This window comes from Pocillopora verrucosa, chromosome 3 (assembly GCF_036669915.1).
Source record: "Pocillopora verrucosa isolate sample1 chromosome 3, ASM3666991v2, whole genome shotgun sequence".
Lineage (NCBI taxonomy): Eukaryota > Metazoa > Cnidaria > Anthozoa > Scleractinia > Pocilloporidae > Pocillopora > Pocillopora verrucosa.
This window is the reverse complement of record NC_089314.1, coordinates 29,662,155-29,688,586: the sequence shown is the minus strand read 5'-3', so window position 1 is coordinate 29,688,586 and position 26,432 is coordinate 29,662,155. Positions and strand designations below refer to the sequence as shown.

The 26,432-nt window shown below is 36.3% G+C and overlaps 2 protein-coding genes and 1 non-coding gene across 9 annotated transcripts; all 3 read left to right on the top strand.

The window, feature by feature from the left end:
- The first annotated feature begins 828 nt into the window (after nt 1–828).
- On the top strand, nt 829–10,316 carry LOC131786659 (trace amine-associated receptor 1). 4 transcript variants are annotated; one of them, XM_066164546.1, is made up of 3 exons: nt 829–847; nt 6,249–7,051; nt 9,344–10,316. In XM_066164546.1, the coding sequence occupies exons 2-3, from the start codon at nt 6,358–6,360 to the stop codon at nt 9,715–9,717; spliced, it is 1,068 nt and encodes a 355-aa protein (XP_066020643.1). In that variant the 5' UTR covers nt 829–847; nt 6,249–6,357; the 3' UTR covers nt 9,718–10,316. The 4 variants fall into 4 exon arrangements, with proteins under 4 accessions (XP_066020643.1, XP_058959713.1, XP_058959714.1 ...); XM_059103730.2 differs by lacking the exon at nt 829–847 and adding an exon at nt 4,969–5,275; XM_059103731.2 differs by lacking the exon at nt 829–847 and adding an exon at nt 4,969–5,279.
- On the top strand, nt 3,088–3,161 carry Trnar-ucu (transfer RNA arginine (anticodon UCU)). The gene has a single exon. It is a non-coding gene; the product is annotated as a tRNA-Arg (tRNA).
- Nucleotides 10,317–14,123: 3,807 nt separating the features above from the next.
- LOC131786671 (histamine H2 receptor-like) lies at nt 14,124–25,722 on the top strand. 4 transcript variants are annotated; one of them, XM_066163974.1, is made up of 3 exons: nt 14,124–14,209; nt 14,977–15,027; nt 24,003–25,722. In XM_066163974.1, exon 3 carries the CDS (start codon nt 24,010–24,012, stop codon nt 25,117–25,119), a length of 1,110 nt encoding a protein of 369 aa, XP_066020071.1. In that variant the 5' UTR covers nt 14,124–14,209; nt 14,977–15,027; nt 24,003–24,009; the 3' UTR covers nt 25,120–25,722. The 4 variants fall into 4 exon arrangements, with proteins under 4 accessions (XP_066020071.1, XP_066020072.1, XP_058959728.2 ...); XM_066163975.1 differs by lacking the exons at nt 14,124–14,209; nt 14,977–15,027 and adding an exon at nt 16,577–16,661; XM_059103745.2 differs by lacking the exons at nt 14,124–14,209; nt 14,977–15,027 and adding an exon at nt 20,798–20,857.
- Nucleotides 25,723–26,432: the final 710 nt, after the last annotated feature.

The following is a 26,432-nucleotide window of genomic DNA, read 5'->3' as shown; positions in this document are numbered from 1 at the left end:
AAATGTACCGAAGTGCCTTTGGGCGATTTTTGTTGGCAAACCTATTTTAATTTTTTAGGGTTCCAGGCGTGGAAATTAAAGAAAAATGGAGAAAAGGAAAGAGATTTAGAAAGAAAGAAAAAAATTACTTTAAGAAAACAAAACAGAACCAAAGAAAAAGAAGATTTAGCTTTTTGTTTTGGTGGAAGTTAATTAGTACGCTCACGAAAGGAAATCACGGTACCTGGCTAGCGACTTTCATAATAACTGCAATCAATAACACCGTAAAGCTCATTATGGTAATTTTGATTTCTCCCTTATTAATCCCTGAATGAAGAGCAATTTTGGGCAGAGGAAACGGTTATGGATTTGAAGATTTCATACAAAGAGCACATGTAGTGATATGAACATCGCTATTTGGACCTGTTCAAATACTTCAAGCTGCTTCCGACATTTTCTATTGACTGAGAAACATTGTTGATATTTCTTGAACACTTGGATAACTTTCAATTTTGTTTTTTGGTGATCAGTTCTCCTTTTGAAAGGAGGATATCCTCCAGGCAGTTCTTTCCTTGATGGAGTGTGGGCGGGAAAGTCATTTGGGGCTCCGGATCAAAACGTTCAATGTCAAACTTGTTTTGATTTCATTTGAGGTACAGAGCTTTACCCCACAGACAGCAAATAAGACAAAGAACTGATAACATCTGTAAAGTATTAGATGCTGTGCAGGCTACAGGCCATTGCGATTTTATTTCAGCCTTTCATGTGTCTCTAAAGCAACACTGAAACACTTCAATTGTTTTAGAATTGATGTTAATGGTCACATTGAGTGATGTTCATGATACTTATTGAACTGAGTACCGTGTTGGTAAGTGTATCTGATTTAATTGTTTTTTTTCTTTCCAAACATGAAACTCCTGATCAATATAAGTACATGTCACTGACATGGAAAAAATTGAGGTAGATTATAAATATTCACAGTTTACAAATTGTGTGAAAAATCTCGCCTAAAACAACAAATAATTTAAAAAATCCTGGCTTAGGATTCGAATCTGTTGCATCTATCATACCGTGATACTATTCTCCTGCCTAAGCTAAGTACATATTGGTGCCGAGGTCAAATAAACGTCCTCGTTTAATGTCAGATAAGTTTATCGCGAAGGCTTAAGTATGATGTAAAACAAGATTTTTTCTTTCTTGTCCGAGGTTTCGACTAGCCTGTTTAGCTTTAATGCATGATTTCAGAAATAACTTGTAAACGGTAGAGACAGAGTGGGAGATATTTTTTCTAAATAAGATAGGAGTAGTTGTTGATTTTCAATAACATGGTTACATAATGGGTTCTATTGAAGGCAGCATCCAGATAAAAATAATGCAGTAATATATTTTATCATTAAAGTGATACATCCACGATTGAAGTAATATTATTTCAAAGTAGTTTTGCTTTTCATTTCAGTCAAAGACTCAATTATAAAAATTTAAGAACGAATGATATGCACACTCATAAATACATGTTAGGTCAGCGACACAGTGTTGGTTTGTTGACTGTTGTGCTGTTTATTTGCATTGATTGGTTACAGATGCTTTTTTGCCAGTAAAAGTCTCACAGCTTCCACTTCTAAAAACTGAGACGACAGGAAATTTATTGACTACATCGTCAAGGGAAGGACATCAGGATATTCTAGATTCATTATGAACTTTCATCGCCTAAAACGCCGGAGAGAAATTACGAAACCCTTTGATTTAAGCTGTCAATTGAGATTTTACTATTCAAACCGATGTTTTCATAAAGACGTTCTCATTCTTTTAATTGTGAGCTTAAGTATACAAGTCTTGCAAGTGATTGAATGGGTTTGTCAGACAGACATACATATAGAAATTATAAAAATTTACAAAATACACCCCGTTGAGAGAATATAGGCACCAGATTTGATAGTTCTATTCGAAAAGCATCAGACACAATCTTATTCAAATATAAAAGTTTGTTGGTGGTATTGCAATTGAATCTTTGCAACTATCACGATCGATTGTTTTCAAGTGAGACAACGCCAGGCTAGTCGGCCGGAAATCCGTCAACAACATTCACTTTTTGCTACTGAAACGCAAGCGAAAATATTTGAAACGAATTCGAGCAAGGTAAGATACTGTATGTTCAACAAATTTCATTTTTCACAAACCAGAATGTTGCGAACAATTTGAACTGTGGCTGCTGGTTGTCTGCAAAATTATGACTTGCTCTCGAATTAAATGATCTAAGGAAAGACAAAACATCAATCTTCTAGAGAACCAGATACATTTCCTCTTGTTTAGGCTTCAAGCTGGGAGTATTTGAACCGCCCAATTACGGAATTATATGCATTTTGATTTAACAAAAGACAATTTGGGAAGTCCTGAAATCAACCAAAAGGAAAGCGACTCAGATTTCTTGATTTTAAAGGTCCGTTTTAAACTTCTGTGGGTTAGTAAGGGACTGAGAGACGGTCGAATTTTAGAAACTGCAAGAATCTTTAGTCATGAAACTTTTTCTTTCTTTCTCCATGGCCATATGATAGATATTTCAATTAAAACTTTCCGTTACTATTTTTTCGGTGTAATCTTATCGGATCAAAGCTAAATTATCTACAAATTTTACAACAAATAAATGTGACCATGGTCTTGCAGTTTTAATGCAAGAAAGAAAATGTCACCATGAGACACATAACGTTTTTCATATTTAACTTAAATGTGAAAAACGATTGCGGCTCAGCAGATCGAAATTGGGATTCGAAAGACAGAGAAGATAAAATGACCCCAAGGGCGAATTGAAAATGCGTAAACAATATATTTTTTATTTCAATCTTCAGTTTTCTTAGCACGATGTCCAATGATAGTAGAATATTTTTAAATTAATAGAAAAGAAAAATAAGTTGTTTATATCTTTTGGTATACGTCTGAGCCATCGAGCGATTATTCTAAGGCTTTGTTCTCCATCGGATATTTAAACAAAATTATCTGTTTTAAAATATCTTGGTTCTCTTAAGGTCTCAAGGATGCGCGAGTATGAAATGAAAAGCCTTTTCATGCAGTGAATGATTCACCATCCTAAATCGTCCCCGACTTTCTCTGTGCGACCTCGTAGCTCAGTCGGAAGAGTAACGGTAGATCTAATCCGGAGGTCGTGGGTTCGATTCCCACCGAGGTCAAAAGATATTTTCTTTGCCTCGTGTGGTTCCCTGTTTCCCTTTATTAGGGCTAACGCCCTGTGGGTTATTCATGGGTTTAAGTAGCACTTTAATTTACACTTCAGAGTTAATTCTCTGTTTCACCACTTTTCATGCAGTGTATGACTACGTACCAAATGTTGGAAAAAAGGACAGTAGGAATGGATTGCGATTTCTTAAATTTTTTTGTTGTCAGTTCCGCAACGTGAAATTAAAAACTGCTTTTTTTGTCCGTTACTTGTAAGAACAACTGGTCTGTAAAAAACTATATTTGATATAACAAAGGGAAAAGCCTCCATTGAGCCAAAAACTGTTGTAAAGTACACAGGAAGCGGCTAGATGATTGACAAGAATAGGGCCGGAATAAATTAAACACAGTCAGGTTATCTCCCTTATTCTAGAGTAGTCTGTCGCTTTCAGTTACACTATCCGCCTTCATAGTATTCAAATATTTTTTTTTCGCTTTAACCTCTTTGTCCTTTTCCGGCCCTGATGCGGCGTGTCGTTATTAGGGGCAAATGGAATAGCTTGTTTTTGTTTTGTTTTTTTTTGTCTGATCTGTAGTGAAACTTTACAACGCCGCATTAAAAATGATAGAAATGTGCTTCTGTGTCATGGTAAAGACCACTTAACATTTCCAAAAATCAGAGTACAGGGTGCATCAAAAACTTTATAAGGATATTTAGAAAGTTAAGCATTATTGTTCATGCGCTCTTCTGTGGGGCGGATCAAAATTTATGTTAAGGCATAATAAGTAGATAATAAGCAAACTTCAGGTTAAATTTTTGGTCCTGCTGGTGTATTGTTGTTTACTTAAATTACCCTTCATTAATGTCTTCAAAAACAGGAAATAGTGTATGGCCCGACTGCAAAACTACAAGTTTCCAAAAGTTATGTGCAATAAAACAAATTTGAAATAGCACTATTTTCAACACGGAGAACAACAATCCCATCATCCAAAACACTTTCCAAAAAGTTTATTTCAGAGATATCATCTATCTGTTGACGGCAAATGCTTGATAGACAATAAAACTTTACATTTTGATATCTATGGCGCCACATGAAAACGTCAACTTGTGAAATGGTGAAGCAACATCCCTCGAGCCAGGCATGTCTGCAATATTCCTTTCTTTATTATGAAGGAAGTGGAGATAAATATAGAACAAAAAGCTGTTATTTCTATTCTTGCTATTTTTATATCCAAAGGGAGTATTCTGGAAGCTCTTCAAAGGTGAATGTGTCAATCTCAGGGAATTTTCCCTCCTTCGTCTTTACTTTCGTCTTCCTTTATCTCGCTTACTGTTAGGTAATTCCACTCCTTTTATTTATTACTGAATTGATTTAGTTTCTTATTGATATCCTCGCTGTTACTTACCATTGGAAGATTTTGAAAGTACGACCAAAAAAATATTTTCCCCGCGTTTTTTTTGTTATTCAGATTCCAGTGTTTTAGTTTCAAAACTCAATGAGAAATTGATAAAACGATGTGAATTGAAACTATGTGAATAAAGACAAATGTCTTTAACAGCTGCAAAATAGCAGTCTCAACTTAGTCGTACGTGATGGTCAGAGATAAACAATTTGCTATGTCTGTGTAAAACCCCAGACTAGGCGACACTTCAATGCACACATCATGCTAAGACAGGAATTTGACTTGAATTACATTATTAAAGGCCGAAAGGCGCAGTGTCATTAAAATGAATCATTGTCTCCCCGTCGTGTTAATTACGTCATGCCACACACGAATTCGTAAAAATTAGAGTTAATCGTTAGCTAAGAAGAAGAGAAAGAGGCAGAAAAAAGTAGTGCTTAAAAGTAGATCGGAATTCTAGCTTATTCTCAAGAGTTTCACCTTTAGAAGTTATTTCGTCATTTTCTTGATGCGTTTTATTTTTAGATTAAGAGTGAAAAGCCATGTTCCATGTCACGCGCCATGTGCCCCTTAGGGATCAATAACAATCATTTCGACTTTGTTTATTAGGCGAAATTGATTTTGAGTTACAATTCTTTATCTTTGGGCCGAAACTATGGATATAAATGTTGAATTCAACTAGATTTCCCATGGGAATCATGACATGTCGCTGAACTAAATTTTGGTAGGTAAGTGATTCACGTTGTTTCAACGAGCCCAAAGTTCTTTTGATTAAATCTTAGAACCAGACTTGAATATCTACACGTTCAGCAAGGATCAATTGCCTCTGAATTAAGCTTTAATAAAATTTTCGGGATTTCACGGTAAACGAGCATAAGTGTTGTTTTTTATTTTGTAATCTTTCTTGGTGTTTCCTTTTTCACGCGAAAGGTATTGCTAAATCTTAGGAATATTCAATTCGATGGCATGAAGTAATTAGAAGCTTTTTCGTAACTATATACTTATTTCTCTAGCGGAAGTAGCATGAATAACGTCGCCTAAAGCCGACTAAATTCAGTGAAATGCTAGAGAATACAGCCAAGCTGACATTTCTATTAAGTGCTAAAAGTGTGTCGAAGAAAGCATCGAAAGTCAAATGCCTAAATCATTCAATGTTTTAAATCAGGTTATAGTCTCGGTAACAATGTAAACTACTTGGCCGTGGTAAACGAATTAAGATAATAACAACTTCAATCTTTTCTTTAACAATTTCTCTAGCTGCCGAAATTATACGTGATGTTTTGACCATTGGTATTATTCACATAATGCATGAATCAACAAGACAATGGCATCTAGTACCTTTTTGAGCTTCGTTAAAGAACTCTACCCTCGGTTGACATGAATCAGTTCCGTTAATTCAAAGTCGATTAAGTCACGGCCAGTCAATGAAGAGATTTTATCATTTATCATGATTTTTTGAAGGATAGTGTGTATAAAGGCCCATTTTATTCCCGGCTGCTTTTATGAAATAGCAGGGGATGAAAATTTTCTCATGAGCATAAACATGCGAGATTGTGAATTTCAAATTATTCAATGATTTGTCACTGATATGTAGGGTCAACGCAGTAAAGTCGATATGGAAAATTGATATCATTCTTAAGATATCGGAGATAAAAATATAACCTTATGTTTACCTGCCTATTACTTTATTGTTACAGTGGGTGAAAGCGGATTTCAATTGTCAAACTACCATGAGTCTCTGAGAACTCTATTCACCATCTTGAATACGAGAACAGCTTTCAGACGCCAAACTGGTGTTGTTTTATCATGGAAACAACCCGTGCACCTATGCACTGGTGGACAACGACAGAAAAATCTATTTTAGCAACGACGCTTGGGATAATTATTGTTTTTGGAGTGTGTGGAAATTTACTTGTCATAATCGCAATTCTCCGATTCAAACGTCTTCGGCGAGCAGTGAACAGCTATTTGATCCTAAATCTAGCGGTGAGCGACTTCCTCACAGCTTCCATACTGATGCCATTTCACTTGGCTACCGTCTTGGATCTCAACATTATTGTGGACAATGGATTTCTCTGCAAAATTGGCGGAATATTATCGTATCCGTTCTACATCTGCTCAACTATAACACTTGTCATGTTAGCGATTGAGAGACATATTGCGGTGAGCGACCCTTTAAGATACATAAGTCGCGTGACAACTAGAACAATCGCCATTATGATTGTGTATTGTTGGACTCAAGGAGTCATTTTCGTTGTGCTGGTTTCGTCTTTGGCTAATATTGAGTTTTCTACTCAAAGTTTAGACTGCGGAGTCGCGTGGGCGGGAACTCCATTATGGCTCAGTATTTTGGCTTTGCTACTAAACATTGTGCTTCCATTTTTCCTACTGCTTATCATGAGCCTGCGGGTTCTAATCGTAGCAATACGGCAGAAAAAGAGGATAGACACTGAAAGATTTAGAATTGATCGAACACAAAGGAAAAAAAGCGTTTTCTCAGGCAAGTATTGATCTAATTATTGTTATCGTATGAGCTCATATTCTAATAATTATCCTGAGGCATATTTTTGGGCTCTTTTTGTGCACTATTTCTCCGTTTTGTTTTGTCTTCAATTAGTCAGCAATCGCCGCCGTCGATTAGCCGGAGAACTACCGGCCAATCTACGAATATTAACCACGAATTTTTATCTACGAACTAAGAACAATCTAAAATCTTTTATCTAAGAACTACGTACAATCTACGAATATGAACTACGAATTTTTCGCTCTAATTTAGGGCTAAAGCCCCGTTCAAGAGGTCCTCATAGTTGATGATAACTTTAACTATCACGTGTGTTCTTGTAGCTCATGTTCAAATTCGACATAATAGTTGATGATAGTTTTTGCCGTTTGAACGAGCGGATGATGGTTAGTGATAGTTTTTCGGTCAGCAGTTTTGCCAAAACCGCGGGCTCAAACCGAAATGGCAGATGATAAAGTGACAAAAAATGGGCGTCAAAATTTTGCAGAATGCCTTGCTGGTTCATTCTCATCATCCTCTGGTAGGCTTCAGTATCTTCAAATCGCAACTTCCTGACTGAAATTTCAAATGTCACCGAAATTGCTGACTTTGGCGCGCGTCATATTTGTTTACAATAAGCGATCTCATCAACTATCATGAACCGTTTGAATCCAAACAGGATTGTCAATGATAGCGAAAGAAAGTTGAAACGATCATCAACTATCATCAAACATCATGACCGTTTGAACGGGACGTAATGCTCGAGATGTCAGCTTTAGAAACTCATAACGGTGGCCAATTTGCACCACTGACTTGAGCGCCTCCCGATGTAAAATCAAAAGAAAAGTCGTATGTGCTCATCAACACCGTGGTATACAACGTTGGGTCGGCGGGAGTGGATCCCTTTTGGCCAGCCGCGCTCCGATTTCCTGCGCAAGCTTTTAATGGAAAATATAAGAAAAAAACACTATCTAGCAAATTGAGCGAAATAAAATTGTAAGAGGAAAGGAAAGAATGGAAAGGGAAAAGGAGAACCGAGACTTTTCGAATACAATATTGTAGTGGCGAACAAGCGTTCAAACTAAAGATATAAATTAAGGAGAACTCTTAAAAGCAGAGAAGCGGATGTATAAGATGGCAGTCAAAGCCGAAAGTAAAAAGCACGCTGATCTTCTCAACCTTCATCAAAGAGCAACCACACGGCGATTGATAAAATCCCGATATTGTTATTTTCCTGCGTTGCTATCGGAAAGTAAGCTTAAGAAGCACAGACTTGACTAAAAATTATGCGATCTCGTTATTTTCACGTGTTCCACGTGCAATTTCCTAAGTTAATGTACGGTGCTATTAAAAAAATGCGAAAGTGTCTTAAAGAGAGAAGGCCCTCTTAATTGTGCGGTTGCAAAAAACATTTTGAATGAACTGATAAAAACTGCAGAGCATGAAAATATACCTATGTACCGAGAGATTTGACTTTATGAAGCGTGCTGTGGGATTTTAAAACGCAAAGGAGATTAGGATTGGGGGAAGGCACGAGTACAAGTGAGGAACACACGTTTAAATAAACGTAAATACCAAACGACCACTTCCTTTTTCACCCTACGAACCCTCGGTGTGACCAGCTTCTAATTTCTCCTTACAATATCACCACTGGATCAAACATTGAGGTCACGAGAATAAAGTAAATGACCACCAACTGAAGAAGCTCTTGATTGTTGAACAGATTCTCCTTATCAGCACTCCAGGAAATGTACTATAGATAACAGTATGGAGGATATGCATACTGATATAAAGCGTTAACGAGAGCAAACAAACGAACAAACAAAGTAAAAAATGATCGAGGTGAACAAAATATTGGTCCAGCATAGATTGTAATTTCAGAATTGTCGGGATGCTGTTATTGTGAGATTAAAGATGATGATACTCTGTTGAATGTTAAGGAAGTCAGTTTGATAGTTTGTTGCGCGCGTAGTGTTTCAGTTTTATCGTCAAAAGAGGGTCTCAAGAGGGAGATGGCTTTTAAGGATAAAGGTTAAAATTTTGGATATATTGCCGCTAACAGTTAATTTCTTTCCGTTTCGTACCCAGGCAAAACGTTTACGTGGCTTAACATTTTTTTAAACGAAAAACGGTTAAAATTGTCAGTTTTTTCGCCTAACGGCCTTGAATTTTTTTGCCCATTCCACGACTAACGGTTAACCCCATCGAGACCCTCCATAAAGTAAAGAACAAAGAAGACAAAGATTATGCTGGATAACATCTTATAGGCGTATTATTTGTATCTTCTTGCAGGACTTGAAGGCAAAGCCACAGTTGCTGTGTTGGTGGTTATCTTTGTCTTTCTCATTTTATGGATTCCGTTTCTAATCACTCGGGGATTTATGGCGTTCACTCAGCTCTACATCTCACCGATAGTGACTACTTCAGTTGTGTGGCTGCTTCATTTAAATTCTGTCGTAAATGTCTTCATTTACACGGTGCGTAGGTCAGATTACAGGCATGCGTTTGTGTCAATCATCCGCTGTACATCTTTATCACGGTCTGCTGATATCGAGCGCACCATAACCACCATGCATGAAGCCGGCTCGAGGGAAAAGAACATGAACCACAGCTCAGGGACGATACAGCTCAACTGCACGGTCATTACCATACCTGACGTAACTTGAATCAATTAAAACATGAATCGAGAATAATTACTTTACATTTGGAAAGTTACTCTAAGTAATAACTTTTTCATTAGGCAATTACTTTTCACTGATCATTATTTGTTTTCTAAGGCCGCTGGGGGGGAGGGTTAAGAGGAGTTTGTGTGAGTCCCAGTAAACATTAGTTGATCCCCCACTAAAGCTCTGTGTATTTTAATCGTACTCCTCATTTGAAGTCAATTATCTACACTCACCCCCTCCCCCTTCTTTATACTCTTTTAGTGACAACTAGTAAAAGGATACGCTTAAACGTAGGGTAGTAGGGTATGGTAGGGTTAATCTACAGGTTTTCCGCAAAAATTCCCCTGATCCCCAACCCGTTGAAGTTCGTTCTCCCTAACATCATCTAAACCCTCCCCCCTCCCCCTCAGCCGAAAAATTGTGACTGGTATCCCTTGGAAAATCATTTCCCGTAGTAATGAAAATGAAAAATCGAGATGGTGAATACAAAAAATTTCTAGGTTACAAGGATGTCACGAATCACAGTCCTAAGGTGGAAGAAACAATTCAGAGTACACATTTGAAAAAAAAAAAAATACCTTTTCAGTACATTCTCTTAATGTAATTGCATCAACACTTGGCTAAATTGCCAAATAAAGATTGAGACAGACACTCAGCAGGTTTTTTTCTTGTTTTTCTTTTTTCTCTTGTTAATAATTAATATTCCTTAATGAGTAGAAGACTTCACAACTTATATTCCTTGCTTCCGTTCCACACGAAATTTATAGCACGGAAAACTTTGCCACTTTTAAATATACTAAGACATACGACTAAGCAGATTATTTATAGTCTAATATTCTTCGCCACCGAAGAAAATTCGCGGTGACCAGACAGAGAACTTTTGCATGTGCTGTAGTTTCTTTTTTCTTATTCCGTATTCCGTTTTCTTATTTTAAAAGCTTCTTGATAACATAATTCTAACCAGTTTCAAGTATTCTTTGCCTTGCACGACCCTGCCGGCCGCAAGTGTTTTGATTACAAAAGGTACATCCATGCATGTCTCGCCACCACGTACTCGGAGATCTTTTTCTCCGAGTACGTCACTGTAATTCACTGAACAACATCCTCGTTCATAAATATAAACAACAAAGTAATTAACAAGAAGAAAACATATCACTATGACGGAGGGAAAAAAGCGGGAGCCGTTATTATTTCGTGCCGTTATTATTTCACTTCGACCGTACAAAGTCTTTTCGTTTTTAAATTTCAAGTAACAATTTTTCTCTTCCTCTCCCACCTTCGTATTCTTTTTGTATTCCCGCGCGGCGCGCGTGATTTCACAAATAATTAACCAATCACGTCAAACCTTGACAGTCTGTGTGTTGACTGAATTGGCTCGAAACGGCGAAAGGCAATTAAGAAAGGACGGGAAAGCAAACCATCCGTTCAGAACGCGAGGAAGCATAGTAATTCTCGTGGGCGGACAATTCTACTTACGTACACTTTTTCCAATTCTAAGGGGGTGTCCGCTAACGAGAGAGTTGGCTGTTGATATATTGATACGGGAATTTCGAGCTTATTTGTCAAATGAAGAAAGTTTCTGAACGCTGCGGTTAAGAAAAATTTAACTAACCCTTTAACTCCCATGAGTGACCAAAAGAGAATTTCTCCCCACGATGTAAATACAATATCAAGCAGACAAGTGATGAGATTTAAAAAAAATATCAATTAGAGGATTATTAGTCGATCTTTTCTCAAATTCTCCTAACTAACATCAGAAGAATTGTATGGCTAACAGCAAAGATAACTACTAACGAGTATGAAAGGTTTAAGGCACAGTCACTTGTTGTTGTTAATCGATATACCACAACTTGACTTGAATTTCAACTTACCAAATATAATATGCATTTATAGCACATTTACCTGTCAGTAAATCGGTTCGTTTGCTGATTTGAAGCAAATATAATTAACTAAAAAGCGGATGTCAATAACTTTCCATAATGTTTCGTTGTATTGGGTTCAGCTTCGTGGTTTGCGATTATAATGAAAAACACATCAATATCTATCCGAAAACATTATTCTCGTGCTAAAATCAGCCCGAGAAAAATCAATTAGAAGTGTTGGTAATTTATTTTAACGTATTAACAGTGCTGTTAGCGTGCATCACAGATGGGTTTCACGTTTTTAAAAACTGCATGCTGTATTTCTTTAACATTCTGATCCATATCTTTTCAAATTGGTTAGAAGCTGTTAACGTTCTGCATAAAATTGTTTTCACTCCATTTTCTGTTCGATAGCCCTACATTGCTAATCTGCAATTAAGTTAGGTAAAAACCAGACAAGACAAAAAACAGAACGCAATAAAAAAGAAAAAACAAAATTAATTGCTTTAAATTAAAAATGAAGTTTCCAGATATCTTTTTTTTTTCTGTAAAAGCCGAAACTGCCTTAACTAAACAAATGCGCTGTCCTCGACGAAAATTGCTTACCCATTTCAGTTCAATATCTTTGCGAACTAAACAGCTGAAGTGAATATTGGCCAAGAACAGGGGCTTAATGTTGTTAAAAGAGATTTAATAATTTGACATATAATTTTCAATAACACCGTTGCTTAAAACGGTCGGATCTTTCTAGAAAGCAGGAAGGAAACACGAACTGAAATTTTCTGAATCACTTTTTTTTTCATATTTTTTCCGCGTAATATACGTACGAAGCCTAATTCACCTGTCGAAGAGAAAGCATAAAAGAAGCTATAGAATTAATGATATGAGATCTTACAAAATTTCCGTGTTCGAGTAGGGTGTAAAACCTAACCAGAGACCAAGGAGAAAATTAGTAAATTTATCAATTCTTTTGCCATATATACAGATAAAAATGGATTATAAAAACTGATACGGTAAGCAAGAAATGCAAAGCAATAATCTTTTACGTGTTGGATGTGGTGAAAGTCCTCCTAAAACAAACAAAATTTGTCTTATTTGCCTTGAACTTAATGGAGCCTTGGATCTGCATGATAAACGTTGACAACTACACGACTTTCACACGCCCCTTGTCAATTAAGATCGACTTCCTTTGTTGTTTACAAATTTCATAAGTGAATTTTACGAGGTTTAAGCGTGCTTCGGTAAGCTTCAAACTTCAAACGACAGAGGCACCTGTTTGGTTATTGACAAAGAGCTGAGAAGAGACTGTCTTTAACGCGGAAGGAAAGTCCATTGAAAGTCCGCTATTCGCGAAATCCTTCAAAATATTTTTTTCCAATATGAGGTATGTTTTTCACTTTAATTCATCTCGATGTTGCAGCTACAAAATATGTGCATAAAAACAAGGCAAATATACAATGAATTAGAAATATTAACCCCGTACAAGATGAATATGATGTCTTATATCGATCAGTTGTTAGAGAAAATTAGCTGGATAAAAAATGTGGCTGAAAAAGACATGTTCGACAAAAGAAAAAAAGATGAGAAACGCGTTTACATACTGTATCTATACTCAGATCAAAACTGATATTTGTTTAAAATAAGTAACATCAACTGCTGTTTCGTTTGATGAAACCCTAGCGGCTTAACAAATGCATTATTATTGCTTAGTCCAGGCGGCTGTTAAATCCCTCCTCGCATCTTATCTCAGCGCACACGTTGAAGGATTTCCCCATGCGCTTGAAAATAGTCCCTCCCTATAAAAAACGATTACAGGTGAATAAAGAATAAAGAAAATTAGTCCCTTACTGAGGTGTGCTAATGTAATCCATTTAATTCAAAATAACATTAGCAAACGAGAAAACAGAGAAATAAACGCAAATTGTAAAAGTTTCGCGAAATTGGTTTGATAACAACTACTTGGTACCTAATTACAGTTCCTACGGACTTCATCATTCGAAACCTTTTAACACTGAGATGATGCAGTTCACAAAAATTTTAAAAATATTGATTTGTGAAAAATAGAGCTGAAAACGAACTTGATAGGTGTTGCTAAATGTCTGAAGAAAAAAAATTAATCTATCCAGGAAAATATGCGTTTTATTAACTTGTATTAACTTACTTTCTATTCACGTCTGTGGTGAATATAATTTGTGCGCGGCCTGCGGTGTTAATTTTTTCCCTACCAAACTGTTGTCTACCAGATCGGAAAAGTGAAAATGAGTTCAACACCTCGAAGCATGTCATTTTTTAGAAAACAATTCTTACATAATTGAAGATTTTATTGAGCCATGAATAAACATCCTGAACATGAGCTCAAATGGAAACTAAAACGCAGGCGTCTTATACTCTGAATATTGTCGCTAAAATGCATTAAAGCTTTTTCGGACATGACAAAAGAAGGCCTTAGGGCTAGTATCAACTTCACTTGCCTGGGAAGTTTACCGAGATTGACGGAAACTACGTATACCATCATGAGTAAACTTAATGTAAAAGTTGACTTGAATTAATAATATCGCATAGCGTGGATAGCTAAAGGACAACATTTTCCTTTGGATCAAGCTCCGCACCACCGAAAAGTCCAAAAACATGTGAGTAATTAAACAGATTTGTGAAGTAAAAAATAACTTATTTTAAGTATTGAAGTAGGAATTTTTATCAAACGCTTCTCTCCGCTTTTGGTGAGATAAATTTTGCATTTTTAGGTTTTAAATAATTGATTTACCTAAAAAGGGTTGTACTACAACACTTTTAATTTTATGGTGAAATTATTGCATTGAAGTTTCCAGCAAAATGAAAATTAAGAAAATTAAAAGGTTTTTGGATTCATCTGCTCAAATTTCCTCCAAATTAAAGGTAACTAACATTCATATTCCTGCATATTAAGGACATCGACAAGGAAAGGTTGAAAAAACTCAAATATCACATACAGAATGTCTTGCTTTCAACGTAAAAAGAAAGATCTTTTATATAAATTTTTTAACTTCTCATAAATCAAAAATGGAAATCAAAATACTGTGATAATAACATGCAAGTAAGAATATTGACGCGTCAACTGAGACAAAAAGCCAAGTGTAATCTTTTTTCCTGTACGGATTGTTATAAAGAGTATATACGCATATAGTTGAAAATGTTCAAAATAAATCTTTTCGAGGAGGAAAATTTTCCATCCGAAGCCGAATATCTTACTCTTGTCCCTTTTTAAATCTTCACATATATATCTATCATTTGCTCGGGTTTATTAGGGTGTGGCTGAATGTTTAGATATTTATAATTGTTTTACGCGCAACGTCATTACGGAAACAGACCCAGAATGGGAGTCGAAACTATCTCCGAACTAGTACTTTCCTTTCGCTAGGGTAATATAGAGTGAACTGGTTTACGAAGTTGGTGCGTAGCTGGCGAGAATGTAAGTAATGAGCGCGCAAGAGAGTAGGGTTGACAGAAATATCTTCATAAGTATTACGTAACTTCAAAAAGACCTCAGTGAAAATTCGTGTTTTCTATCTTGAGTACATCACATACAAACTACAAGGGCGCTAATTTGAGCGAGAGAGTGAACTAGCTTGGATAGCAGGTGGTTAGGTAGCGAGAATACTTGCAAAAAGTGCAAAAACGAGCCGCGCTGAACGCTAACTTTTCATAAGCACTGATTACGCAACTTCAAAAAGAACATTCGTGTTTTCATGTTGAATCCAAAAACTTAAAAACTACAAGGGCGCTGTTCAGTTTTACACCTTTTGCATGGCACTCGTCCTTTCTTTTTTCATTTGTATATCAGAGACGAAGACAAGCAAACCTAAGTTACCACTCTGGCATAGTTGTCTTTCTGGTATAAATTTAATTGGTTCTTTGCTCAAAATTCCAGTCGATATCAGTTTAAGTAAAATGCAGGAATAATTTATCCTTCCATTTTTTTTCGGTGTAAGCAATGACAATTAAAGAATAAACAGATGAAGGTTCTAAGAACTACATACAAAGTGGGCAGATTTTTATATTTGTCGCTAGAACACCAGCAGGAGTGCTCTTATTCGTTGACGAACAGGAGGAAAGAAAACTATTTTTTTAACGTTTCCATTTTAATCAGTTGCAAAACTACTCTCCCTAACCTCAGGCATCTTCTTTGGTTTATATAAACTCTTCGGATGAATATAACATATATTTCACCGACAAGAATATTACCGATTTGAAAGCTATACCCAAATTCTGGTTGGATCATGAAAAAGAAATGAAATATTTTACGTTTGATTTATCTTATGCCAGAGAAACGACACGAATGTTTTTTTTTTAATAGAGTTCGTCGCAATCTGGTGTTCACCAGGTTTCCAATTTTGTAATGAAAATGCATTGAGGTTGTTAATACGAGCAGCTACCATAAACAACATTGCAAAGCAAGTTCATGTATTAATTTCAAAATTTCGTTGAAGTAATATTAAATAGATAATGTGACTTTCGCATGGTATAACTTGCCGAGGAGCTATCTCTCGCTTCTTTGGAGTTCAAGAAGGGAAAAAGAACTACTTGTTATTTTAATTTAAATTGTAATCAAGATAACATATATTTACAAGAGTTCCATAGTTTCCTCTTGATATAAATAAAATGATTGAAAGCGGTGGATCAGACAAAGATCACTGAGATCGAGAAACCCATTACAATCAAATGTAACTGACTTTCTCCGTGCCATGGCAACGAATGAGTGAATTGACAGCTGCAGTTTGAACCTCATTTATGAAGAGTGTTCAATACACGATAACCTACTATGATGATAAAAATAATAATACTTTATCGGAACCTACTATGATGATAAAAATAATAATACTTTATCGGAATCAACAAATATTTTACAGGCGCCGTAATAATGAAAATAACTACATGAAAGATGAATTTACATAATTCTTTATTTATAGCATGAAAAACAGCTGAACACATATAATTTAGAGTTACATTCCAACTTGTCAGTCAGCTCCTCAGCAGCGTTCTTCGGCAACAATTGGCAGCAACTGCGTGATAAAAGATTTCTTCTTTCAAGTTTTCTTGCAGCAGGTAAAGTCCATTTAAATTTATGACCAGAACATATTTCTAAAACGCTTTACATAACCATTGAAGAAGTTGTACTATTTTCTTCAGTTAGCGATTCGATTTTAATCCAAGCAAAAGTGAAAGCCGGATCAGTCGGTTGTAGCTTCCAAATATCATTTTGCGTTCAATGATCATGATTTTATGTGAAATCTTCTCTTTCTTCGTCATATGGTTGACCAAACTGTTCCATAAAATCTAATAAGGGTGGAAGTTTGATTTTCTACAGTTTTTACATGCAAAATGGATGGTAAGATATCTGCTTCGGTTTTATTAGAAGACGGATCGTTTGCCAAATCGCGAATAGGGTGAAAATGTGATTCTTCGTTTAGAACGTTAATGTGACCGCATGCGACCACGAGCTTGGAAACGATCATGCAGTCACCGCATAATGATGACATATAGTCTGAAAATAACATGCAATAAGCTTCAAAATGGCATTCGTTTGATAACTAACATTTCATAAAGAAAGCTTGTATAAAAGATGAGTTATGGATGGTCCTCGCAGGAAATTGTAGAAAAACTGTTTTGATATTTGGCTAATTTCCTCGTTGAAAGGGAAATTGCAGAATGACGCTGATATCAATGCAAATACAAATGAAGAACACTTAAGACATAAATTATGATATGAGTGAGCTGCACAGTGATTACCAAAACCAGTCTCAACAGTACGCATATATTGACATCTTATCTGAAATTTTCTATTCTACCGACACGATATTGATAAAAGATTCGAAATTGAGGACTTTAAGCGATGCAGTTTTAGCAGGTGGTCGATTTATTGTGCTGGGGAGTACCAAATTCGAGTTTGTCTGGCATTAAAAACATTATACAACGTTGTTTGTCAGTTCTAGTCTTTATTTGGTTCTAGTAATCGAGATATTACCTACGCCAGACAGTTAATTGCATTAGTTGGTCTGTTACAATTATTATTGGGCAAGAAGATTCTGAGACATTTCTTATGCGAGTTTTTCTGCATCACAAATCTCCTGGATTCCCCACCGAGAAAGTCACGTCTTTCAAATACATGTTTTAATCCTTACCAAGCGCTTGGATCTGGCCGGGTAAGTATCACAATGATTTATTCATACTTCAAAGTATTACATATAAGACGATATGATGGTCTTGGAAAAAAGACCATGACAGTCACATTTTTAAAAATTTTGTTCGTATGTCATGCAACGCGGAGTGCAAAAAAAATTATTATTATACACCATTTTGAAACTCTAATTCAGCATGGAACGGATCCAAAATTTCAGAAAATAACCATAGAATTTTCACATATTTGTCTATATTCATTAGCGTATCTTTTATTTAGTGAAACAGATGTCTTTAGAAACGAGGAGTTATGAGTAATAATAATTTTCTAAATCGATCCCCTGTCTGCCTTCATGACAAAAATAAGACTATCATTATTATTTCAATTGATGGCTTGGCTATCATAAATTGCTGTGAGAAGAAAAAAAATGTCAGTTTTTAGAATCATAAGATAGGATGATCTCTCCAATTCATAGCGGATAATTAATTATAAAGCTTGACGATCTCTTGAACACAGATAATAGCAAAGAATATTATTTTGTGACTATATGGACTTGGAGCTTTCATTTACAGTTGATTGTTTATATATTCATTGCAGATTATTTATTTTTCATGAGTAGATATATGAGTTTTTCTAGCCAAAATACGTGTTAGCTGGAATCGAATATCCTTCATCAGAAACGGGAATTGGTTGTTAACACACGCGATAATATTTCCAAGTCTATATGTAATCGCCGGAGAGCAACGTTTTCTTTAAGTTATTTTAGATTTTAGTTGTCTCTTTTGGTGAAGTGATTCAAGCCTTCGAGTCGAGAGAAGAGACGGATTGTGGTCTGCAAGTAAAGAAGCTTGTTCTGCATCCTCGATGAATAATTCAGTACGGGTAAATTGAGTCAATTAAATTCTACGTTATTAAGAACTGTCGAGAAATTGAGATCAGTATCTAATAGCCAAGCTGGGCTGATATGTTATTATCAACACGTCATGTATGATTTATCTCGAATATTCATTTTTGACGATAAGATTCCTTCACTTCACGGGGAATAAAGAAAACCACTGAAAACAGCTGCCTTGCCCTCTAGAGGAACATGTAGCTTACATTAGGCTCCGTTGCTGCGGTGGTAGCGCCCAATCCGTTCTTTGAGACACTTAAAGTTCGCGAAACTTAATATCTACCTCGAAAATGTGTTTACATTTTAAATCCCAGATCAAATTGGTAATTCTCCTTACTGTCAACCATACTATTCTTATAATGTTACTTCAGAGATTTAGTATTGGATCAATTAATTATCCCCAAATTGATAGTTTTCTTTATTCTCGTCACTTATCTGGTTGATATTGTATTGATATAGTAAGGAGAAATTCTGTCTTGGTCACTCATGGGAGTTAAAGGGTTAATTGCAGTTAACCTGCAATGATAAATTGGTCATGTATCATCCGCCGTCTCAAATGTGGTCAAGGTCATACGTGATTAATATTAAAATAGAAAGTTATTTTTTGTCAGTGGTGAGTAATCAGTTAGAGCGAATATGGTCACTATTTGTAATAAACAGGGCGTCACAGCTGTGAGAAGTGATATCACAAATTTACGCAGGGGGTCTGCATGCATCTGGCTAAATCAGTAGATCAGGGTGAGAGCAGAAGAATGTAAGCAGAATTTTAATTCAACGAAAGGTCAGTACAGCGTGATATCCTGTCACAAAAAAGGCAAATGTAAAATGAAAACAGCTCATGTAGATATTTGGGATTTTTACCTCGTGGAAAATACCACTTAAGATAACTTTGAATATACGTTTTGAAAAATGATATGCGTTGGGGAAATTTTATTTTTTAGTACAATTTTCGAATCTCGCTACATTTACATTCCGTTTAAAAATCCAATCGTTTGTTTGCGTTGCAGGGTTGTATTTGTAAAGAAGCATTTTCTTCAAAAAAATGTTAAGCTGCCTCTCTTCATTGAACTTGGTCTTGGTCTTGGTCTCTGTGTTTCTGCTTAAAGCTTCTCGTCTAATTACTTAATTGTGGTGGTCGATTTAAAGGTTGGACTCTTTATAGAGTGACAAAACATAGCATTTTATATTCATGTTTTTTAAAATCGTTTTTGACTGCTTCGATGAATTAATTTGATATTGAGTGAAGTCTTCATAATAAGATTCCGTAAAGTTTATGATCATCTTCTGCATGAATCCTATCTCAGAACTGAATAGTTGATAATCTGAGACATTCAAGAAACATGTACGTGTCGATGTTTTAGGACTGTTTCTGAAAGATAAAGAAGAAAATTAGAAATTAACTAATTCTAAAAATTATTTTTGCTTGGCATTGGCTAAAATTTCTAAAAATTAAAAGTTAAATTACATACTCAAGGTATTTACAATAAACAGGAAACACCAGATAAACACCAATAGCTTTTCAGTCTTTTTATAGACCTGAAAACCAAATATATCGCGTTTATTAAATGATCTCATCCAAAAAAAAACGGCTCGTTGTCTCCACATCTTTCTTGAACATTCTCTGACAGTAAGCACCTTTGAGTGATTCTCTTCGAAGGAAACCACCATACGAAACCTCTCACCTTCTTCAGATGATGTGATAAAATGGCTGACACACAGCACTTATCGAACAATGTAACTATATCGTCGTTTTCAGAAAGACTGAAGTATTTTCAATGTGTGTCACAAAAGAGCAAAGTTAATGATATGTTTTGTCTGAAGAAATAAACCCTTTAAACAATGCAGACGCTTTATTTAAAGGCACAATTTGGTAACAAATAAATTGCTGTGCATCGGCGATTTACATAACAATACATTGTTATTATGTGATGCTTTGCATGAAAATAATTGACGTGCTTTGATATACTTTAATATTTCATTCGATAATACGAGGCTAGTGGCCTCTTCTAACCATTTGTTGGTTAAGTACTTTCAGGTGTGTAATTCGCTTAACATCCCACGCACTACAATACTCGTCTACTAGAAAAATCTAGGTGAGGTTGACAAATGTCGATCTAATATAAAAGTTGTCTAAAATCATCAAGGAGAGATGTCGAACATCTGGGGTGGAAAACTGTGAGTAGTTTGTGTCCAAATCTGTTCGTCTAATACCACTACAGAGTAACTGCCTTGGTAAGAGTTGAGCAATCTTTGTTGTTATACGAATTTATTAAACTAGCTTCGTTTAATTCCTCTTCAGCGCGCATGGGATGATCGATAGACAAATATATCCAGTTTCTGCTTTCTGTGCGTCTCCGTATAAAAAATCTACTTTATCACAGTTGTTTACCGCCCAAAATCGTCGTAGTCTTTTTTTCGTTGTTGATATGGTAGACTAGCAATCATGAGTCTCAGAATTGAAACTGTTGTCAAATACTTGCATAAAATCTGATGTCAATTTAATAGCATGTGTGTATTCCAGACGTATTGATCGATTATATAGTTGCATGTAGACCGAATGCAGTAAAGTACAGACCGTAGAAAATTTTGAAAAATATTAAACTGATGGATTTCTATTCCAAACGACGGGTGAAAATTTAATTTCAAATGTAAGACCAGCGGAACCTTTTACTAACTAAGTCGACCAACAGAGCGCTGATAACTTATGAGCTTCAATGGCATAATTAGGCAACTCGGCGGTAAAGCATTTCTACCGGAACACTTGGAGTCATATAGTTCCATATAGTTCCATGTCTGACTTATAAATCGCTGTGTATGACAAATCAAGCTATTTTCCTGTTTGCATTTCACTGTTAATGCGACTGTTATCAGCTGTTTTGAGTCAAGTCAAAAGGACATAAAATTGTCTCATAAAATTAGATAAGGAACTTCAAGTGTTCAACTATTTTGCTTGAAATATTGAGCGCAATCTTCCCAACTGATGATCACAATCTTCCAAACTGATGATTATACTCTCATAACACAGTTCTTTGTTAGCTTTTCATGAACATTTAGTGATCTATCAAGAAATTGTCACCTAGATGATAATTTTCATCTTTCTGTTTGAGAGTTCTAAACTGTTGCAGATCAAATTTATAACTTTATCACTAAGAAGGAAAGCATATAAAACCTTAAAGTCAAGTCATGATCGGTCATGATCGCTTAAAAGAGCTACGCATCATAAATTTGATTGATATTGAATCAAACAAATGCTATTGGTCTTTCATCAAGCTTTCAGACATTTGCTACTTCCCTAACCCTCCTAAAGTGATCTCCGAAATACCGTGTACAAACTGGCAGTTGAATACATTGGAAGAGGGGTGAGCGGCGATAGAAGAGCGTGTGTGGTCTCCCAAAGATGCTAGTTCCAACTACTTACGTCCGATGACGGTATACATACGTTCCTACCTGAACTCAGGGTTACCATAAAAGCCATATAGCACCTACAAATCATTATACAAGCAGTTTTAGATATCACGTTCACAACTCAGCTCTAAATCTGATGAGTGAAGAGTGCCATCCCTATGGCAAGAAAACCGACACGAAATTTCGTGATACAACTTTACACTCGAGTTAAGTTATCGCTTCTCGAGAAGAAAAAGCAAGTGCTTTTTTGTTTGTTTGTTTAAAAGATTCAGGTCAACATCTTAGTACGTCGGCTTATAGATTCTTGGAGCGTGGGCACCGCAAATCATCGCTGGGACGGCTAAACAATGGCTGTCGGAACACGCTTTATAGCCAAAGGCATTTAAGTCAGTTTGAAATTGATACTCACATCGAGAGTGTTTGCAGGTTATTACATTTTTAGAACAAAAGGTCAAGTTCTGCTATCATGTGTGTGGATCAAAGTTTCCCTTGTTGATCAAAAGCCCGCGTCCGATATTCTTGACACGACTTAGCAGGAAATATCATATTGGTGTCAGTTAATTTCCCAAGTTAGACAATTCAGTGGTGTGTTAAGCCATAGAGCTTCTTACTGAGTTGAATCACTGATCAGGGGAAGAGTATTTGGAGATTCACGGAAAATTAAGGTACAGTGTAGCAACGAAACCGTTTATAGAATAAATCAGTCTTAGGTGCTATGCAGTTGAAGTCAGTTAGAGGCCTTTGTGAAAGTGATCGTCCACGAATTCACTAAGATCATCCTTAAGAAATTTTCTTTACTGAAAAATGTTCGATGAAGTCGCAATGAGGACTGCCTGAACTAAGCAAATTTAAAACTTGTTTGCTTTTCATTTTGTGGCCTTCAGAAAACATTGCATCTAAATCAATTTGTCCGGAAACAACTTTAAATATCTGCTGTTCTACAAATCACTGAACACTCAAAGGCTACTCCAGTTACCCGAGATCAACACCTTTCACGCAACGACACCTTACAACTAAAACGGATAACATTCCTCAATAATTTTACGACGAAAATTTACGCATGCAATCGAACATTTTTACACGCGTTCTTTCGAAGCAAAGTATCGACGTCAGCATCGACAGATGGATTACTGAATTTTCAATTTTATGACACGAATCTATCTTTCTTTTCGAGAACTGCATTTTTAAGACTCTAGATTCAATTTCATATTTTTATCGCGTGCAATCCATCCAAGCTACCCGAATTATAATGAAGAAATGTAAAATGGTTTCCGTGTTTACATAGCCTGATGTAAACACGTGGGAGGTTGGGAGAACACGAGATAAGCGTAGGAAACCACGACGCGAAGCGGAGTGTTTTCCAGCTTATCGAGTGTTCTCCCAACCTCCCAAGTGTTTACATCAGGCTATGTAAACACGGAAATCATTTTACATTTCTTTTATAAAATAAATAATGAAAGAGGAACGAAAACCGTGTTTGCATACGCTCATGTAAAATGGTTTTATGGCCAATCAGAGCGCGCGTACTATTTGAATTATTTTATAATTTGAAACATTACAAAGGACCTTCGTAAATTTTGAACCAAAAGCAAGTTACACGAGCTGAAATTTAAATTTAAACTATGATATCGCAAATATTACTGCTCACGGAGTGACGCATATATGTACTTTTAGTCCTCCACTCCACTTTTCAGTCCTCGACTTGAGCTCGGTAAATTCCAAAGTTAAAGGGATTTGTTACCGAGGTGAGAACTAACATTGAAATTAGTCTAGATTCATTTTACACCTTAACTAAGTAGACGTTAAGATTTCGGCTTCTTTGACTCAAATCCAATTTTCTGAATCTATATCAGTTTTAAGTATCAATTGAGGAATATTATTCTCTTACATTAATCGAGTGCATTGGTGCATCTTGAACGGTTCTAATGAGTTCATGAACCTCTTTAAATCCCTCTTTTCATTTCGTCAGCAGCATACAGATGTCAAACAGCACAGTCATACCGCCTATTAACCTCATACAAGAAAATGGCTACACTGAGGTGCCAAGAACACCACTGGTCATAATTTTAGCGTTTCTGTCATTTAGCACTGTCCTCGGGAACTGCGTGATATGCTTTGCCATCTACAATCATCCTGCCTTGCGTCATGTGACCTACTTGTCAATTTTCAGCCTGGCGATCGCGGACTCTTTAGCAGGCCTGGTTGCCATGCCAAGTTATATCTTGAAAAAGTTTACATGGGATGAACCAACGCAGACAATTGTATGCGATATTTTTCGTTCTTCGTATTTCCTGACGGGTTACGCTTCCATTCTAAGTTTATCAGTCATCAGCGTGGAGCGCCTTATCGCAGTGAGAAATCCGCTGAACCACGTAATTATTGTCTCACGTCGTCGAGTAGTGCTGGCACTGGTCTTTGCATGGGTGGACGCCCTTCTGGTTTCGTCACTTCCTTTCTTCCCATGGGAACCAAACAATCCGTATAAGGAATGCAGCTACAGTCCGACTCGCTGGTGGAGCATTATGGTCATCATATCCAATGTAATTACTCCATTTCTTGTCATTGTGATTTGCTACAGTCTCATGTATCTAACAGCCCAATCCCATGTCAAAAAAATGTCAAAGAACAGTAGGCAGCTATCCCACAACAGTAAAAATTCCGCCAAGAATCACAAAGAACGCCGAGCTAACATTACCATCATGATTGTGATTGGCGTCTTTGTGCTGTGCTGGTTTCCATCCTGTTTCTATTATTTCCTTCAGAAAACCTGTCCGCAATGCTTCTCTGAAGCATTCAAAGCCAAACAGAGTCTTGTCAATGCTTTAGTGAAGGTTCTGACTTTCACTTCGTCCTTTTTGAATCCCATAATTTATTGCTGGAGAAGTCGCGAGTTTAGAAGCGTATTTCTGAAAATTTGCCGCCGAAAGAAGCGCAGCTTTTCTAATTCATTTTCCAGTCATTTTAACATTCGCGTTTCACGACGGAACAGTAATGATCAAACAAGGCCTCGACGTTCTACGGCAGAAGAAGTTGTTATTAACAAGGAAACTCTAGAATTACTAGTAAACAGTAAATCAAGTAGTGTGTAAAACGTTTTACTTAAAAAAAAAGTTTTACCAGTTGATCACAGTCTGCGGTTGCCCTTAATATTTGTATCAAGCCAAAAACTTTAGAAGCTACTCATTAAAAAACAGATGCCATGTTGCTGTGCCTCTGTTTAGTAATAGATCACTGATGAGAAGTTAGAGGAGTTGTTAATACTTGAAGATAGATAGAGAATGTAATAGATGGGTGCGCGTGGATATGGAATTTCTCTTCGAGTGTTTTACTCGATAGCTCACGAGAGAGCGCAGCGAACGAGTGAGATGTTGAGTTGAACACGAGAAGAGAAATTTAATATCTACAAGCAACCATGTATTATTTTTTTTATCATATAAACACAATAGCCCTTTACTGACAAGAAAAGACAACCTTGTGAATGAATGAAAATAAAAGGATCGACAATCCCTGAATAACAACCGAACAGTGCGTTGGTGCTAAGGCTCAAATGGAAAAATGCGTTGAAACGCTACAAAAACAAACAATGGACGTAATTTTCAATATAAAAAAATTCTCAGTTATTGACTTAATCCTTACCAAAGCCACTGAATACGTAACTTTCGGTTTTTCTTTCCGTATTTTGGTGTTCTTCCCCCTCTAGGAAGGTTTGAACTGTCACTGAACACACATGTAAAAATACGATCTTTTTCCACGTGTGTTATTACGGCTTTTCTCAGGGCTGGAAATCCTTGTATAATACCGTAGTTTCTATAATAAAATTCTTTTCCACGCCGGCAGCCATGTAATATCCTCTGTGCCAAAAAGATGAAAAAGAAATAGGATCCTTAAAAAAAATTTAATTAGTACATTAAAGCTGGACAAAAGTTGACGAGGGTAACGAATGTAATTCCAGACTTGCCCTGTGGAACCATCCTCCTTAAAATTCAAGTTCTTGGCCGACTTCCCTACAAAACAGCAGTATGTCGAGGCCAGTATGAAGGACAATTCACAACCCACCAAATTTAAAACAAGCGAAGGACCGATCTGGTGGTTAAATGAGTTTGCAAAGACAAATGTCGGAAGGAAATATCGCACTTAAGCCGGTTAGCCACCGACACTGAGGTGAACCATTGTTTTAGTGTATACTAAACCGTAGATAATACGACACAAAAATAGTGCACATCACAATCGAGTTCCTCGGAAGTGAATACCAAAGGATATTCGGAGTTGGAGTAGCCAATCAGAGCACACCTTCCAACTGCTATTCACTGTTGTAGTATACACTTATCACGACTATCATTTTAGCTAATACGACCTCACTCAATTTTAACCCTCAGGGTAGAATGTTTTTTTTAATTGAGAA